This window comes from Eleutherodactylus coqui, chromosome 3 (assembly GCF_035609145.1).
Source record: "Eleutherodactylus coqui strain aEleCoq1 chromosome 3, aEleCoq1.hap1, whole genome shotgun sequence".
Lineage (NCBI taxonomy): Eukaryota > Metazoa > Chordata > Amphibia > Anura > Eleutherodactylidae > Eleutherodactylus > Eleutherodactylus coqui.
Window position 1 is genome coordinate 168,862,322 of NC_089839.1, and position 19,367 is coordinate 168,881,688.

Below are 19,367 nucleotides of genomic sequence, written 5' to 3' on the forward strand. Positions count from 1 at the left end.
CATTACAAGTGCTAAATGAATATGCAGGGATACAGAAGGGATCAGAAAAAATCCAACCAGCCGAGGAAGGAAAAAAATATATAAAAGCTAAAAATGAAGAGAATTTTTGAAAGCATTTTTTTATAAAGGGGCATTTAAATAGAAAATTAAAGCTGGAGAAACATCTGTGGTCGTATTATCAAGCTACAAAGCTTCCATGAATTGATATAATCAGACTAGAAGATCATGAGCCACACAAAAGGCTGGTAATTGGGGACTGTGATAAGGCGGATAGCCATACTGCAGCCTGAGGGGGACTCAAGTCAAACAATTCGGATCCACAGAGGTGGGCACAAGGGCTTCCTCCTGGGGAGCTGGCATTAACACAGGTCTAATGCTTTCTGAAAGGGTTTTACATGTGTCAAGGGCACATGTCCACGGGCAGTTTTTCCCATATACCACACGTGCGGTGCCAGGCCGTGTGATACATGGTGAATGGAGTCCATGAATGGACATGCACATGTGTATGTAGACACTGCGTGTGGATATGCATGAGAAATAGACAGCAGCATGCTCTATTCTCTGTGTACCACGCAGCGTGAGCTTTATATATTGGTATAGGCAGTGTATGAAACGCTGTCCTTGCACAATATATTGTGTATGGGCCAGTTCCATACGCATCCACGCTCTGTTTAAGAGCGGGGAATTAAAAAAAAAAAAAAAAAAGTCACACTGCGCAGGTCCGTGTGATACATGGGCATGTGCAAATACCGGTAAAATGCTGGGGGAGACCTGCAGCATGTTACCGATAGAGCCGCAGACATGAGCGTAATTGCGAACTGCATTCAAGAGACTCAGGTGCAACTCACATCTGACAGTAGACAGACAACGTATGCTGTCCGGCGCACGCACGCACGCACGCACGGTACACACGCGGTACAGGGATATGACCTGCAGGTCCTACTTTTTATCCACGCTTTCCCATTGGAGCCTTGGGTCTGTGTGGGCTAAAGTAAGCCGTGTGCTGTCCACAGAATTACATGGACAGCAGACGGCCTGAAAACACACTAAGCCTGGGTTCACACAGGGCAGATTTGCTGCGGTTCTGCCGCGGCTTGCCGTTGCAAATCCGCACTGCGGCAAAACTGCTGCGTTTGCAGTGCAAATGTGTTTGGGCAAAAAGCTGTTCTCCCAGGATGGATTTTTTCCGCACTTTTCAAGACGCAGCATGGCAATTCTTTTGACTTTTCCGCGGCGCTTTTTTGTCCACCAAAATATGCTGCAAAAGTAAAAAAGTGCTGCAAGAAAAAAACGCTTCCGGATTTTCCGTGCAAAAAATACGCAAGAAAATACGCAAGACAAAAATAACCTTTGAAGGCAAAACCGCAACAAATCCGCCCTGTGTGAACCCAGCCTAATGGTCCACTAGCCCAAGTGTTACAGTTCTCATAGTTTTTTTGGTTTCCTAAGGGCCCTATAACACAGAACGGTTCATTCAAATGAGTGAAAATGAATGATTATTCAGTGTGAACACAGCTAAGGATCGAACGAAGAATAATAAATCAATCAATCATTCACTTTTCGTTCATCATATGCTGGCATAAAAATCGTTGGCTTGTTTATTTGTTGTTCAGTTTAAATTACGGTCATTCAGTCGTTCTCATTCATTTATACAACACATGTGAATTGATCATTTGAACGAGCCAACGATGTATGTGCCTTATGAACTGGCTTGCCGAGCAAACAAACATCGTTCACTCATTCAAATGACAAAATTGGCAGGTCTAGAACGGACCTTAAGACCACCCAGGGGATTAAGGCCATGTTCACACATTGAAATTTTGCTGCGAGTTGGACACAGAATCCTTACAGATCCATGTGAAATCCACATCCTATTACTTGCAATGGGAATCCGCACTGTAAACTACACGGCATGGATTTTTCCAGGCACAGAAAAAAACCCAAAATATTAGTGCCGCAGGTTTTGAAGCAGCGGATTCCCGGCGGAAATCTCACGGTTTTTCGCTACAGCCAAACCGCGATATTTCCACCCGGAATCCGCCCAATGTGAACCCAGCCTTACAGGGATGAATGATCTAACCAATCCCGTAGGCCGGCTGTACATGTACAAATTCACATGAGAAGATTACAGCCAATCAGGGAACAGTTTTATGCTTGCTAAACATCACATTCAGCTGATGAATGAGCACTCATTCGCTTGTTCATCTGCTTATCGTTGTCCCTTTCAGGTGGCCCAAGGACTGAGCAGGCAAACGTTCTGCAAACGGCCTGTGCTCACTAATTAGGCTGTGCAAAAGGGACTCAAGACTTCCTACATATGGCAAAACTCTACACTGGCACACTCCTGTAGGCACTCTGTGTAGCACAGTATGGTGCCCCAAGAGATGCCATATTGTCTCCTAGAAGAAATATTTCTAATATATAACATGGAATGGGAACAGGTGATAATTTTTTCTTACATATGAACCTGCGACAAAAATACTTGTGTGCCTCTGTATGAAAATGGGGCCACTATGCAGTAGAGTACAGGCACTCAGGAGAATGACACCTTAGCTTACATTCACTGACCCAAACCTGTAGATGTTAGTGGAGGTCTTCATTAAAGACCCCTAATAATACAAACTAGGTAAAAGTCATTCAAACCTGCCAATTTTCATTGTCGGGATCGGCAACTGTTGCATGTGTGTGGGGACCTCCCAACTCTCCGTTGACAGATGACATCAGAGGGAATGCAGTATCGGTCACATTGAATTTTAATGGGCGCCTCTTTTGTTCTCCCTGAAGTTAGGCCGCTATCTGAGCTGTCTGGCGGCAGCACATGAACATTCGGCCGAACAATCACTAGTGTGTTTCGGAACGTTGGGAGAAATAGCCATTGGCTGAACAAGCGTTCAGCCTCCAGCTATTGAAGGTGTGTGGGGGTCTTTATGTGCCCCTACAATAAAGAGAGAGCTTCCAATTTATAAGGCAATCACCACTTTAAGCCAGCATTGCCCACAAGTGGTGGTGCCATTCTTCTGTAGCTTATAGTTGTGTACTATGCCCCATATATTTTCGTATGCAGTGTTCTACTTTAATCCGGAGTTAGTAAACTCCCGCTGTCTTGGAAAAGCATTCAAGGGCCGGGATGAAGCAGTGGAGGATTTGGCTGAGGTTCTAGTTGAGTAAACAATTTTGGTTTGCAGTTTAATTTAGCCGCACAGTAATTCATGTCAAAGCGATATTTGCATTTCCAGTTCATTAAGTAATGCAACCTTCCTATTACTTCTAAGTGCCCTTGTGTTTGCAGAGGACTCTGTGGCCAATGATGATCTGTTGACCGAGAATCTGTTACACACTGACACTCAGCCCTCCAGCAAAATGTAGCAAACAGGATTACATCTAATTACAAAAAGGGTCCTACTGAAAACTGGACATTTAAATAAAACTATAAGGAGGATCTCCGCTCACTTCTCCCCACATTCTTCTAAAGGCTTACATACACAGACCTGTAGAAAAGTATTTCTCTAATAAAGTAGGAAGAACGGAGGACTAGATTAGGTAAAAATAAATCTAAATAATTATTGGCTTGTCCTATATGCATTAAATAGAGGACATCACCGGGTTCATTCCGCCTGAACCACATGTATGCGTTATTGCCCCCGTGTATGTGTTAGGCTGGGTTCACCGAGGGCGGATTTGCTGCAGAAATTCCATCCAGAATTTTGCCGCAGCAAATCCATCTAATGGCCGCTAATCCCTGGATTGGCCAGCCATGTGGATAAGATTTGTCAAAAATCTCGTCCACACAGGATGGCCAATCCGTCATGGCGAAGCCGACGCTGCGGTGCGGATTCCCCGGTCGTAGCATGTCTGTTTTTTTTCCCCCCGTTGTGGCCGCGCTGCTTTCTATGGGAGCGCCAGTCGCAACAGAAAAGAATACCGCCAAGCCGCTCCAAAACTCGCCGGTTTTGAATTTGCGCTTTCCTGGTGTAAATCTCGCTGCGGCAAGAACACAAGATTTTTCGTTGGGATTCCGCCCTGTGAGAACCCAGCCTTATATACACTGCAGCGTTTCAAAATACACATATTTTAAAATGTTTGCGTCGGACTGGAATACTAGTGGGCTGTGCTGGCTTCTCCCTGCCCGCAGCATGCTGACAGCTCTCACCCCTTCTGTGTACAAGGAGAACGCTGTCAGTCATCATTCTGTGATGAGGAGAGGCCAGCGCAGCCTGTCTCTTTAACTTCCAGCTTAAGATAGGTTTGTACTGAAATGCTGCAGCGTTTCAGAATACATACATACATGGGGGCACAGTGCATACCTGTCCCAGGTTCCTGCTGCTTCTGGATTGGGCAGCATGAACCCAGTGAGAGGTTACCTTTAAGGACTGATTCTAAATGAGGACTACATCTGTACAGTGCAGTGCAATACGTAGGTGGTATACAAGTAATGGGAAATAAGTAGCCTAATTAACTATGTGTATTTTTACCTCAAAGTTCAAAGCTCTGTGGGCCCGAGATCTCAAGCCGGGCAAAAAAAAAATCTGATTTAAATGTAAACTTTACAGGTACTTTTAGACAGAAAGATTATCGTTAAAAAGAATTAATTAAATTTAAGAAGGAAAAAAAAAACAAAAAAACGCTCAAATGAGCAAAAGCGAATGATAATCACTCAATCTAAATGTGAGTCGATGACTGAATAATTAATCACTCACTTTTTGCTCCTTCATTTTATGTCAATATACCCTTAAAGGGAATTTGCAGGACTAAAATATTGATGACCTATCCTTGGGATAGCTGATGGATATCAGATTGGTGAAGGTCTACTGTCCAGAACCTCCACCAGTCAGTTGTTTGAAGAGATCACAATGCTCAGGCCAGGGACGTCACGTTTCTTCATCACATGGCCTACATGCTGCTCAGTTCCATTCAAATTAATTGAGACGCTATACCAGGCATCACCAATATGAAACGTACGTCACTGTAACCGATAAAGAGACCTCTTCAAACACTGATCAGCAGAGGTCCCAAATGGTGAACCTCAACAGATCTGACCACCTATTCAGAAGGCAGGCCATCAATATCTAAATCACGGAAAATCCCTTTTAGATTACCAGTTATGCAAAATATTGTAATGGTAACCCCATGGCACTAAGCATAATTTATAGGTGCATCATAAGAGCCTAAAGTCCGTCCTACCATAGCGCAAGTAGCAGTGTAGGAACCCTACCTCTCTCAGCTCCTGTGCCAGGGAATTCAGACGCTCGTTTTCAGACAGTGTGTTGGCGACAACGTTCTTGGATTGCTTCAGCTCGGTTTGCAGTTCTAAGACCTTTTTCATGTAATATTCTTCCTTGGTTGCAGATTCTTGTATGAGTGTTTCCTCTCTGCTTTCTCCATCCGCCGCCACTTTTTTATGGTTACTGTGTGCTTGTCCAAACGCCTGCGGGGCCGAGATAACACGTGTTACAGAAACAGACATCTGAAATGCAAACTTCTAAAGCAAATCACAAATAAGCAGCGCAGAACTCCCCGCCTCATCAGTGTTCTAGCTCGGGGCTAATTTTCCGGTTATACTTTGTATTCTGTGCTAAAATCTTTCTATTCATCATACAGCAATAGTGACTGAATAAGCCAATAAAAGAAGTGGTAAAAGGGGGGAGATTAGAGCTCACTAGCCTCATCCCTCTGATGCCTGCCTGCCATTAAGTGACAAGAGTTTCAAACTTTTTAGAAAAATAAACCTTAAATCTCTGAGAATTTTTTTTTTTTTTTTTGCGCGTTCAGTAGCTGTTTTAAGGTATGGTTTTCATAAGCCTCTGTTAATATGAAGTGCACTGGAATAAAAAGCATCGATTGGCAAGTGGCGTGCCTGAAAACCAAATCTATGCCAGCTATGAGGTTCCTAGCAATAAATTATAGTAAATCTTTCGGAACAGAAAAGCCTCCATTTTTTGCACCAAAATTTGACGATTTTTTGAAAAGTTGCACAAGTGCCTTGATAAATGCCTGTATAAAAACAGCACACATGAAATGCCTCAAATAAAATAAGTATATTGGCCGTAGCGGCCATTACTGTTTGTAGTTATCGGTTTTAGATTTCTCTAAGCAGTAGCAAGAACGTGCTTGAGCGGTTGGTCGGAGACAGAAAAAGTTGCCCTTCGATGACAACTTCCTTCCTGATCTTGCAGAGTCAGAAATATTGTGAAATGGAAAGGCTGGGTGTATGAGCCAATACACACAACCGGTATTAACGGCCATGTCTTCCATGTATAGTTATCGAGACAGCCAGGGACAGAAGGGTTAGGTTTTCTTTACAGCAATTGATTCATGACGTGACTGCCATCATACACTGTGCGAATAAAGCTTTACATTGAACAGCTGAGTAATTTGAGACAGACCGGTTGCTATGGATACAGCTATAAACATTTTGGACATCCTTAGAAACTAGGCTCTCTCTTATTACTCAGATCAGGGTGTTAATACCACATAGATGAGAGAGTGTATAAAGCGCAATCTTTAACACTTAGCAGATTTTTGTAAATTTCAATAGAGGAATCCATTGGAAAAAAAAAAAAAAAAAAAATCTTATTATTCGTATAGCGCTAACTTATTCCACAGCGCTTTCAAGTAATTAATTTACCGGCTACCTGAACCATGTGGGGATTGAACTCACAATCTTCTGGTGGTGAGCGGGAGTTTAGGCCTGCATTTCTGCCGCCTTAGCACTCTTCCTTTTACCTTAGACGGAAAATTGGCTGCCACTATTTGGACATGATGCATAACAATCTTAAATGGATTATAAAGAAGTGTATACCACAACAAAATTACTGACAGATATCAAATGGTTTACTGTAGACAAACAGCACATAAAAATGGGCAGTCATTAGGGTTGCCACCTTGCTGGTAATTTACTCCTGAGGCAAATGGCGGCATTTATTTTTTACTGACCGTAGGGGCCACTTAGAGCGGGCGCCATTACTATCGGGGCCACGGAGAGTTCCTCTCCCTGCATCTGAAGAGCAAAGCGGCAATAGGGGACCCCATCACTGCTGGGGTGGCAATGGGGGGGGGGGGACCCTGTCACTACTGGGGCAGCCATGGGGGGGGACCCTATCACTACTGGGGCAGCCATGGGGGGGGGGACCCCATCACTACTGGGGCAGCCATGGGGGGGGGGAACCCTATCACTACTAGGGTGGCCAGGGGAAACCCCATCACTATTGGGGCAGCAAAGAAGCAGCAAAGTGGATGAGATTCTGAAAATCTCATCCACATGCTATGGAAAAAATCTGCAGAAAATCTGTGTGGATAGTGACATGTGGTGCAGAATTTAATATCGCAGCATGTTAATTTTAAATATAATGTTTATCAATAGCCCATCCAGTGCTTCAGTGCCCCTCCCTGGTTATTTTTTGTTTGTTTCTTTCTTTTTGAAATGGCCCTGTCCTTTATATAATGATGGTAAAAATCATGTTGTGATAAGTCCTGCCCCTACCCCTTCTCTGAGCACACTCTCTGTCCTGTATTGGGGCTCCGCGAGAAACTTCTGCTTTAAAAAAGGCTTTATGGCTGAAATAGTTTGGGAACCAGTGTTCTACGCTATACCTGTTTGCCCTATTTTTTAGATGTATATTCTTAAATGGGTTGTCTCAAGACAGACTTTTTATGGCATATCACTAGTATTGACTATAATGGGCCAATCATACGGCCAACTGTAAAAAGCCAAGCAGAGCCAACAGGAGGCCAAGCGGTACAACACCTTTCTACCACTTTGTTCAAAAAAAGGTTGTAAGCGACAGCAGTGGGTCCGCCACAGACTGGACATTGATGGCTTAACCTAGCAATACGCTATAAAGCTTTCTTTATAGTGTATGGGCTCTAGGGTCTTTTTAATGGACCGATAATAAAATAATCGTTGAATCGTGCAAAAATGAACACTAATTATGGTTCATTGTTGCCGATGTTTATACTGAACTGTTAGTTGTTCACTTCATGTAGGCATAAAAATCATCATTTCCTAGTCGTTACACGTAAAAGGCAATCGTTCAGTACTTTGAAAACTTTTCATAGACCTTTCCAGATGACCCTGACAGATCCACAATAAACTGAATGACCTTAATGAAAAATGCTGAAAAAATGTAAATTATTATCTGCGGACGTAAATGTACGCAGTTTGACAGCCAATGACTCGTTCGCTTGTTCCACCGATTAATTGCTCATTGTAGAAGGACCCTTGTACATACATTGTCTGGCCATGGAAAGAACAATCACTATCAGTGTATTGTATTATCAATAAAGTCAGTCTGAGAAGCAAGGTCGGAGTGAAGGACGCAGAAGCACACTATAGTTTTATAGTAGAACGACTTCGCTATCTTTGTAATTACTGCGTAAAGTAGAGAGTCGGGCAAATATCTGCCCTCTTGTGACATTAATGGCTGCCACTTAGCTTCCTATAATCAGATTGCATTTGATTTCAGATAAGGAAATCTGTGAAAATGAGATATAAAAAAACACCACTGATCCCACCGAGACGCATTTCACAGGGAGGGCTCTGGGGAAATTAAAAACCATCATGTATCAGACGGAGTAAATACCATCTGTGCCGGGTCCCTATAAAAGCAGCTTAAAGGTCTTCTAATACCCCAGGTTTGTATGTATGTCGGCCGAAAATTCCTGTACTCCGTCCAAGCAGCTACAGGTGCTATAGAACAGTAAACTAATCGTGTGAATTACCTCTGAACAAGGCATTATATTTCAATATTAGCCGATTATTTTTTTGTACATACTGCTACAATACATTCCGCCATACAGTGCAACCACCTTGCAGGCAGCAGAAGCTTCTTGACATCCCATACAAGGGTTACAAACCATCCAGAAATTCCTGGACAGTCCATAAAAATAGCGGAATTGTCTCCAGGGTCTATGAAGGGGATAAAAAAAATAAATAAATAGAAACCGCCATGTCTGCGATTCTTTTGAAGCTGGTGCAACTTGAGAACGTCATTGTGATTGCAATCATTTTACAACTCAGTTAAATGCTGGTAATTAGTTCCTATCATTATGGTTTTCCGTCTCCATAAAAAACGCTGGTTGTCTGTGATTTTTGTCCAGAAAAGGAAAAAATTCAGATCGGCAATCTGTTCTTGTTGCGAATCTTGTACCCTTGTATTTCAAGCATAAATGGCCTTGATGCGAATTTTGAAAAATGACGCCAATTCGTTGTGGTAAATGCCCGCACCATGTGAAGGAGATTTTTAAAATCTCTATTATACAGCTTGTAATGTAAATGCTGTGGAATGTCCGTAGCAAGATCCAATATTCCATAGCATTTATGCTGTGTGCGAAGATGGCCAAAGAGGCCATTATAGACCTGGACATAGGCCAGATATCTGGTATGTTACTTCAGATATTGCAGATGGTCATTCTCAAGCCTTTAAAAAAAGATCAGAGGTAAGAGTTCCTTACCTACATTTGCTGAAGGGGAGTCTTGAGTGGGAGACCCCCCTCTATGAAGTGCCTCCATGCTATCCTTGCATATAGAAAAGGGATGTAATAAGGCTGCCATACATTAAAGGGGTGGTCTCGCGAAACCAAGTGGGGTTATACACTTCCGTATGGCCATATTAATGCACTTTGTAATGTACATTGTGCATTAAATATGAGCCATACAGAAGTTATTCCACTTACCTGCTCCGTTGCTAGCGTCCTCGTCTCCATGGTTCCGTCTAAATTCGCTGGCAGCTTGCTTTTTTAGACGCGCTTGCGCAGTCCGGTCTTCTCCATTCAGCACGAGCCGCTTCAGTGTGCTCCCCGCTACAGCTCTTCTGCGCATGCGCAGACGAGCTGTCACTGCTCGGGAGCGCGCTGAAGCGGCCATTCTGCACCATCCTCTGTTAGAGGAAGGTGCAGAAACTGGAGCTGCCCAGCGGAGAAGACCAGCCCAGCCCAGCCCAGCCCAGCCCAGCCCAGCCGCCCCGAGAAGCCTCCCAGGTAAGTGATGGGTCGGGGGGGGGCTGCCGCTGCGCCGGGGGGGCTGCCGCTGCGCCGGGGGAGCTAGCGCTAGGCCGGGGGGGCTGTCGCTGCGATGGGGGGGGGGGGCTGTCGCTAGGCCGGGGGGGCTGTCGCTGCGCCGGGGGAGCTAGCGCTAGGCCGGGGGGGCTGTCGCTAGGCCGGGGGGGCTGTCGCTAGGCCGGGGGGGCTGTCGCTAGGCCGGGGGAGCTAGCGCTAGGCCGGGGGGGCTGTCGCTGCGCCGGGGGAGCTAGCGCTAGGCCGGGGGGGCTGTCGCTAGGCCGGGGGGGCTGTCGCTAGGCCGGGGGGGCTGTCGCTAGGCCGGGGGAGCTAGCGCTAGGCCGGGGGGGCTGTCGCTGCGCCGGGGGAGCTAGCGCTAGGCCGGGGGGGCTGTCGCTGCGCCGGGGGAGCTAGCGCTAGGCCGGGGGGGCTGTCGCTGCGATGGGGGGGGGCTGTCGCTGCGCCGGGGGAGCTAGCGCTGGGGAGCCGGGGGCTAGCGCCGGTTACCTGCTGTCTGGTCGGCGGCTGCGGGGCGTCTGGTCGGCGGCTGCGATGCGTCCGGTTGCCATGGAGACACAGCTGGCGGCGTCTCGGGAGCGCGCACGTCGGGCTGCAGCGAGCGACTGGGAAAGAGCCGGCGGCCATCTTGAGGAAACTTTTATAACTTGCTGAAACGCTGGAACGGTAAGTACGAACCAGCTAGAAATGTCATTTACAGGGGGGCTTAGTAATGTGTGTTTAATGGGGGGGACTGGGCAAAAAAAAAAATTAACTGCTTCCTCGAGACATCTCCTTTAACAGAGGAACTACAGCTAATTACCACACACAACAGTATATTTCATAGTAGTGGTGCCTGGTAGAGCCGCTCAATCCCATTCACTTGAATGGGACTACCCTGCTCTCAGGCCATGTGACAAATGAACATGACATCACTGGCCAGAGAGAAGTGCATGACCAGCTTTCATGTGTATAGCTAGCATAAGTATAGTTGAAAGAAGACATGCCCATTAAAGGGGTTGATTTACAAAAAAAAAAAATTAAAACAAATAGCCATGTCGTAAAATAACATGCCGCTCTCCTGGCACCAGCGCTCACAACCACTTCTTTCAAAAATATTTTTAGTCAAACAACCCCTTTAAGGCCGGCTGCACACGGGTGGATTTGCATTGTGGAATCCAGAGCAGGCGTCCGCCTCCGGATTGCGCAGCAAATACTGCGCCATAGCATGCTATGAAAAAACTCGCAGAAGAAAAGAAAAATCGCAGCATGCTCTATTTCGGTGCGGAGTCCACACAGACGGCTTCAGTTGAAGTAAATGGAAGTCGTCCAAACCGCCACCCTTCTGCAATGACATTCCTAGAGACAATGCATGAAAAGCAGGAATTTGAAATTAAAAAAAAAAAAAAAAAAATAACTGTACTGCGCATGTCCGACAGCTGGCCATGCGGACTATCCGCAGTACAGTAAAGAAGTAGTAATAAGAGGTACGCGTGGACACATGTGGATTCCGACCCGGTGGTGTGCAGGCGGCCTAAGTTCAATCAAACATCTCTAGTTCTAAGAACTTCTGAAAAGATCAACATATAGGAGGTGTGAATAATATTAGCAGCTCTTTTTTCTATGTATTGAATTATGGAGTATAGGTTTTCCATTGCTTTAACACATATTACTAGGTGACCTGTAGCTATAGTTCCTTTCACAGTTTGCACCATGATCTAAAACTTTCATATTTCCGACCATAAGACATAAGTTGGTATATTACAAGCCTGCTGACAGACACTGGTGAAGATGTTTTATTTGGCATATGGCGCTATCCATCATTTATCTAATTATCAAAGTACCTGCAGCAATAAGAGATACGGACTCCTGCCAATGACTCGTAAATGACGCTCATTTATATGCATGCTAAATCTTTTTTTCCCTTAACAGATGAAGAAGAGAAAGAGCAGAGAGAATAAATTCTGCAACGTCTGCAAGTGGAACGAGTCCTCCAGCATTCTGCTCAATTCCCCCAAGTCACACATTTCAAATTGGGTTGCCAACTCTGGAGAACAATCTTTTCAGTTGCCTAAAGCAAAAGTGCAGAAAGATAATTGTATTATAATTCGGAGGTGAAATAGTTCCTATCCACTATATTTTCAGGTGTGTCGGAATAGAAACCGCAGTCAATAGCAATCAGAAGATACACAAGTAGTAAAGGGCATCTCACATGGACAGCTAATTGGGGGAACAACGTTCATAGGAGCATTAGTTCTCCTGAGCATTGCTCCACTTGAAGGTGCCGGCAATCAGCCTGCAAATGACACCTTTTGAAATATTCATTACCTTCATAGGTGGCGGCGGGTTCTCCTCGAGTTCTAGCAAAGTGAGCCCGCAGCTACCAATGAGCGTTTCAAAAGAAAGGAGGAGTGAAACTGTGGTCACCTTTAAACCCCCAAAACAAGTTGCAGTTCTGACATCCATATGTGATGCCAATAAATACCCATCATCTTGGAGAACTGTGAGCTGAAGCAGATTTGATTGTAATTTAGGTCTGCCTGGATCTAGGGCGTTTTGGGAATAGGGGTAAAGGTGTTTTTAGATGGAACGATTATTGTAAAAAAAAAAAAAAAAAAAAATCATTCAAAACGAGTGAAAGTTAACCATAATTGTTCGTGGCGCAGTCGTTGGCTCGCGTTTAGACCAAATGATAACCTTCACTTTTCGCTCATCGTTCGCAGGCCTTATTTGTTCTTCATTATTCCTGACTTCTTGATTTGAGATGGTTAGAGGGGGTTCCTCATCAGGTACCCCGCTCTTAACTGCTGATTTTGCCAGTGGACACCAAAGTTACGTTCGAGAGCGTGTGGCAAGGCACACCGCCCATCACATCTACTATCATCTACGCCAGATTTTGACGTAGATTATAGCAAAACACCTACTCCAGCTCATAGCTAGTACAAGTTTTCATCTGGCTCAAGGAAGTGCCGTCAAATGAGATAATATATTAAGAGGATTGAGCCTCTTAATACTTTTGTCGCTCGTTGCTGAGCTCGGAGTTTACTTAGAATGGCATATGAAATGCTGGTCATAGTAAATAGAAGCCAACGACTTTAACATTCTGGTTCTGACTTGCATCCCCAAGAGCAACAACAATGAAGCATATTTTCTTGCATTTAATTTATACAGTACATTTCCAAAAATAACAGAGGAATGTCACAAAATAGAGCTGTGAGAAAAGCTGCGCAAGAATGGTTATTTTACGAGAAATGCAAGTATTTACTAAATACAGACTCAGACTTCTTCTCCCAGATCAAGATGAGCAAAAGAACCAGCCAAATTAATCACAGCACATCGCAACGTCATTTCTAGTGTGATTAAAACCATCTTAATAAAAAATGCTATAAATAAAAGATGACCCTGAAGAATGTAAAGCTCCCAGCGTGTAGACCATGTGACGCGGTTAATGTTCGCGGCAAAACAGTTTTGAGAAGTAGAATATTCCTTAACGCTCCGCAGCAGGGTGCCCTGGATAATCCAGCTCTAGGTGTTAATACTTTTCTATCACTGACCAGCCTGTTCCAAATGCTCATTATCTCCTGTTAGACGACTATAGTTGTGGATGTATAAAATACGGTCATTCTACTTTATGTATGCAAAAACTACCAAGGATTTTCAGGCTAGCAGAACCTGTTGACTTCAAGGCTCACTGTTCCATGGCTGCCAAGTCTTAAGGTGGCCAATATATTCCCAAGCATCCGGCCAACAGCTATTCCTCCTTACTCTCGCTGTCGGCAGAACATTCGTTATTTTGCAATGGAGGTAAGGGGAATAAGCTGCAGCTAGACACCTCTCATAGAGGCTTATCTCCCACGCAAGCAAGGGTTCAGACATGCTGATACCAAACATGCCAATCTTTCCTTACCCCGACATCGGTTACCAGCGGACAGTTAATACATTCTCATACAGATATTAGGAGATCTTCAGACATATTAATTATCCAATCTCTCCAGAAATGTGCATAGCCAGCTTGAGAAGCTGATAATAGTTGCTTTTTTTAGGTTTCTCCGAAGTTGGCCATTGGTGCACAGACCAAGTAAAGGTGACCAGGCTTATTTCACTATCATATCTGAACGTGATCTTCTCACTAACTTCCAGACATATGGGTCTTGTAACAACATCACTGAGAGAAAATTGGGAGAATTGCAATCCATTAACATAATACAGCAAACCACGCCGATCTAAAAATTGGAGCAAAATTAGAGGCAGATAGAGCTTCAACTTGAGGATGTCTATACATGCTTTTGTTTTGGCCCTACAGATGTCGTCAGTCAACTTTGCCTAGACCAATGGTCCCCAACTGGTTTCACTCCAGCTGTTAGGAAACTACAATGTCAAGCATTGCCTTGAAATTATGTAAAGTTGTAGGGTCCAAAAGCTGGAGAGACACAGGATGGAGCTCACTTTCCTAGATCAATAGAATGCTGGTTTCATGCATGGCCATGGAATTTGCAGATAAAATCCCCTTGGAATATTCAATGTCAATGAAAGAGTACTGTGTTTCCCCAAAATATAAGGCCCGCTGCTTTCCAGAGCTCTGGCGTGATTCTCCTAGTCCTAGGCCGCTGATACAAGATCACTTCCTGGTTACGGGATTCATAAATACCGCCTCCAGAAAGTGATGGCTCTGATTAGTTCATTGAGCACTGCATTGATTGGCTGAGCAGTGCTCAAAGAACCAATGCGATGGCTGTGATTGGTTCATGGAGCACTGCTCAGAAAATCAATGCAACCGTTCAATAGGTTCATCGAGCGTTGCATTGATTGGTTCTTTGAGCACTACTCAGCCAATCAGAGCCATTGCTTGCTGGAGGAGAGATTTATGAATCCTGTAACAAGGAAGTGATCTATTGTGGGCATCAAGAACTGCAGGAATTGCGCTGGAGCTCAGGAAAGCAATGCGAACAACCTGGAGAACACCTGCTAGGTAAGTATAATAAGACATTCCCGAAAATGAGACCTAGTGTCGCTTTTAGTGCCAAAATAATATAAGACAGAGTCTTACTTTCAAAGAAATGTGGTATATGCAAGTCAACGACTCACCCATATTTGTTACTATAGGCCAACATACACATTGGATAAAAGTCACACGAACTCACCTATCTTGTCTGGACTAGTCAACTGTCAAATGTGTATGAGGATTTCCTAACTTTCCCCCAATAGATGATGGATTGAGCGTATTGGGTTTCAACTCCAGTCCTTTTGTTCTTCCTGGAGGTAAGCACTAGAGCCATCTGGTGCAGCTTTCTGCACTCCACCCATGGAAGACACATGACAGCTCAGTCAAATCAAGCAATCATGTATATGGGGTAATGGGGAAAAATAGCAGTCGGACAAAAGACAGGAATTAGGTTTACCTGTTAATTCCTTTTCTGGAGTCATCCTGACAGCATACACATGGAGGATGTCCACTGGACCCCTGTTGGGACAGGAAGCGGAAAAACATACAAAAGGCACCTCCCGCCACCAGCTCACCAGTGTGTACCAAATAACTACAGTGACCCGGCTTTGCTTAATCACTCATTTTTAATAACGAAACTTATAGTACAATACGTTACTTCACGTAGAGAAGGATAACTGAAGGGGAGGGAAAAGCCCCTATGCTGTCAGGATGACTCCAGAAAAGGAATTAACAGGTAAACCTAATTCCTGTCTTCCCCTCGTCATCCTGACAGCATACACATGGAGGAATACCAACAATCAAGGGCTTTAGGGAGGGACCACTGCTTGCAGAACTTTCCGCCCAAAGGCAGTGTCCCGGCTGGCCCCCACGTCCAGACGGTAGTGTTTTACAAAAGTATGGGTGCTTGACCATGTGGCGGCTCTGCAAATCTGGTCGGTTGTCGCCTGGGCTCTCTCCGCCCAGGAACAGGCGACCGCCCTAGTAGAATGGGCTCTAACTTCGCCCGGGAGTGGGATCCCTTGGGATCTGTATGCCTCTTCTACGGCCCTCCTGACCCACCGCGCTAGGGAGTCCTTAGTAGCGGCCCCTCCTCTGCGTGGACCCTGAAATTGAATGAAGAGGTTATTAGATTTCCTAAAGGTATGTGAGACCTCTAAGTACTTCAGAACTGCTCGTCTCACGTCTAGGTTATGGAACCTCTGTTCCGTAGTGTTCCGGGGTTCCTGGCAGAAGGAGGGAAGTACTATTTTTTGCTCTCTGTGAAAGTCCGTAAGGACTTTCGGTTGAAAGAAGGGGTCGGGTCTAAACTCTATCTTGTCCGGGAAGATGGTCATATATGGGGTTTTTATAGAGAGAGCTTGGATTTCCCCGATCCGCCTGGCGGATGTAATGGCCACTAGGAAGGCAACCTTATATGAGAGGGTCTTAACTGAGAGTTCTTCCAGGGGCTCGAAGGGATGTGCGCAAAGGGCCTGTAAAACAAGATTCAGGTCCCATGGGGGCATGGTTCTTCTTATAAAGGGGTGAAGTCTAACTGCTCCTTTAAGGTATTTTTTGACTAGCCTATGGTCGGCTAACGGGAAGTCAAAGAAGGCTCCTAGGGCGGCCACCTGGACCTTAAGGGTACCAGGTTTTAGGCCCATGTCCAGTCCATCCTGAAGGAACTCTAGAATCTTATTAATGTCTGGTTGTTGGAGGTCGTGAATACTGTGCCCCAACCACCTAGAGAAGGTGTCCCACACCCTGGTGTATATGTTCCTGGTGGACTCTTTGAGACTCTCACATAAGGTGGTGGTCACCCTCCCTGATAGGCCCTGGTTCAGATATTTTACCCGCACAGCTTCCAGGCCGCTAGTCTGAACTGTCGGGTTTTTGGGCAAATCAGGGGACCCTGTTGTAGGAGGTCGTCTCTCCACGGCAGATGTAGGGGCTCCTGTGTTGATAGGGCGGCCAGGAGCGGGAACCAAGGTCTCTTGGGCCAGAATGGGGCTACCAGGATAACGGAGCCCGGGGACCCCTGGATCTTCTTTAGAACCCGAGGGATCAGGGGAATAGGTGGGAAGGCGTATGTCAGGTCCCATTCCCATGCTTGGGATAGTGCGTCTATTCCCAGGGAGCCCCCGTCTGCCCCCCTGGAAAAGAACCGGGGACACTTGTTGTTCTCCCGAGAGGCAAACAAATCCACCTTTGGAGTCCCCCATCTTTCTGTAATCAGTTGGAATGCCTCTGGATGTAGTGCCCACTCCCCAGGGTCTATCCTCCTGCGGCTGAGGTAGTCTGCCATGGTGTTCTCTGGGCCCCTTACGTGGAACGCTGAAACGGAAGGCATCCGCTGCTCTATCCACCCGAGCACTTTCGCCGCCAGGTCTTGTAGTCGGGGGTTCCGCGTGGATCCCTGGTGGCGAATGAGGGACACAGTTGTTATGTTATCCGAGAATATTTTAATGGGTCTACCCCCGATCTCTGTCTCGAGGTCACGGATGGCCCTCCAGACCGCGCAAAGCTCCTTGTAATTGGAGGATTGAGTGGCCTCTTTCTGGTTCCAGACCCCCTGGACATAGCGACAGCCTAAGTGGGCCCCCCAGCCAGTTGCGCTCGCGTCCGTGAAGATGGATACTGGGGATGCCGGGTCCCAACTTGTGGACCTGGCGAGGTTGGAGATAGACGTCCACCACCCCAAGGAGGACCTTACTTTGTGAGTGAGGGTGACTTCCTGATCCAGGGAAGCTGGGGATTTGTCCCAGTTGCTCAGGATAAAGTCCTGGAGAGTTCTACCATGTAACTGGGCCCACGGGACTACTCCAATACAGGCTGTCATGAGACCGAGGACCCTCATGCCTCTCCTAAGGGAAACCTGGGAGGCTAACGAAAGTGCCCGGCTTTCGTCTTGGATCGTTTTTTGCTTTTCTAGCGGGAGGGAAGAGCACTGGTGGTGTGAGTCCAGGATAACCCCTAGGAACTTTTTGCTTTGTTCGGGCTGAAGATTGGATTTGTCGAAGTTAATGATCCAACCTAGCGACTCGAACAGGCGGAGGGTGAGGTTGACCCGGTGCTGGAGTTCCGAGGGTGATCCTGCTATAAGCAGGAAATCGTCGAGGTATGGGACAATTAGTACTTTGTCCGTCCTTAGTGCTGCTACCATCTCCAATACTAGTTTGGAGAATACCCGAGGTGCGGAGGAAATCCCGAACGGCAGGCATGTGAATTGGTAATGTGAGACTGACCCTTCCATCATCAGGGCGAATCGAAGAAACTGTTGGGAGTCTGAGTGTATAGGAATATGATAATAGGCGTCTTTTAAGTCCACCGTGGCCATGACGCTATCTGGTGTGATTAGGGGGATCGCTGATCTTACTGATTCCATTTTAAATCTTCGGTATGTTATAGATTTATTCAGGTATTTCAGGTTGATTATAACTCTGTAGGCCCCGTTAGGCTTCTTAATAAGAAACAAGGGAGAGTAGCAGCCTTTGAACCGTTCCTCTACGGGAACTGGGATAATGGCCCCCAGGGATAGCAGGTCCCGTACCCCCGACTGGAGGGCCCGGGCCGACGCGGGTGACTGGCAGGGGGTAACCACGAACCTCCGGGGAGGGGGGGCGGAAAGCTCAATTGTATAGCCCTCTGAGACCAGGCGAAGGGCCCAGGGATTGGAGGTTATTTCGCTCCATCTATTGGCGAACCCCCTAAGTCTGCCCCCCACCTGCCGGATCCCGATGGGCGGATTCTCACCCTTTCCGCCTTTGGGGTAAGACCAGCGTCCGGTTTTCCCCTTCCCCCTGTATGTTCTCGGGGGGACAAAGGGAGGAGGGTAGGAGGAGGAAGGCCGCTTGACGGGTCTGTCTGCTGGTAGCCCCTGACTTTTGTCTGAGGCCTTCTCCAGGAGTGTATCCAGGGAAGGTCCGAAGATGCGATGTCCCTGGAAGGGCAAAGAGCAAAGCCTGTTCTTGGAGGCATTGTCCCCTGTCCAGGCTTTTACCCAGACGGCCCTCCTGGCAGTGTTCGAAAGTGCCGCCGACCGGGCCCCAAACCTTACTGACTCCATCGAGGCGTCCGCCAGGAAGCCGGTGGCCTGTTGGAGGAGGGGAAGGCAGTTGGCGATATCTTCCCTCGAACCCCTTTGCGAGACCAGGGCCTGGAGTTGGTCTAGCCAGACCGTCATGGATCTCGCTACCGACGTGGCCGTAATGTTGGTCTTCATGGTGAGGGCCGCCGACTCCCAGGCCTTCTTCATTGCCGCATCCACTCGTGAATCCAGTGGGTCCCGCAACTGGGAGATGTCCTCAAAGGGGAGGGCAGCCTTCTTCGAGACCCTGGCGACCGCCAAGTCCACCTTCGGGACGGTGTCCAAGAATTCAATGTCTTCCGGGGTGAAGACCATACGCTCTCTAAACTCCTTAGACAGGAAAAACTTGCGTTCTGCCTGTTTCCA

General features: G+C 46.4%; 1 protein-coding gene across 3 annotated transcripts in view; it reads right to left on the bottom strand.

The window, feature by feature from the left end:
- The window catches only part of BICD2 (BICD cargo adaptor 2), a 112,955-nt gene that overhangs the window by 41,711 nt on the left and 51,877 nt on the right, over positions 1-19,367 (bottom strand). For all 3 annotated transcript variants that reach the window (XM_066596516.1, XM_066596517.1, XM_066596515.1), the window contains exon 2: positions 5,213-5,425. In XM_066596516.1, coding sequence (XP_066452613.1) covers positions 5,213-5,425 — 213 coding nt within the window. The remainder of the gene's footprint in view (positions 1-5,212; positions 5,426-19,367) is intronic.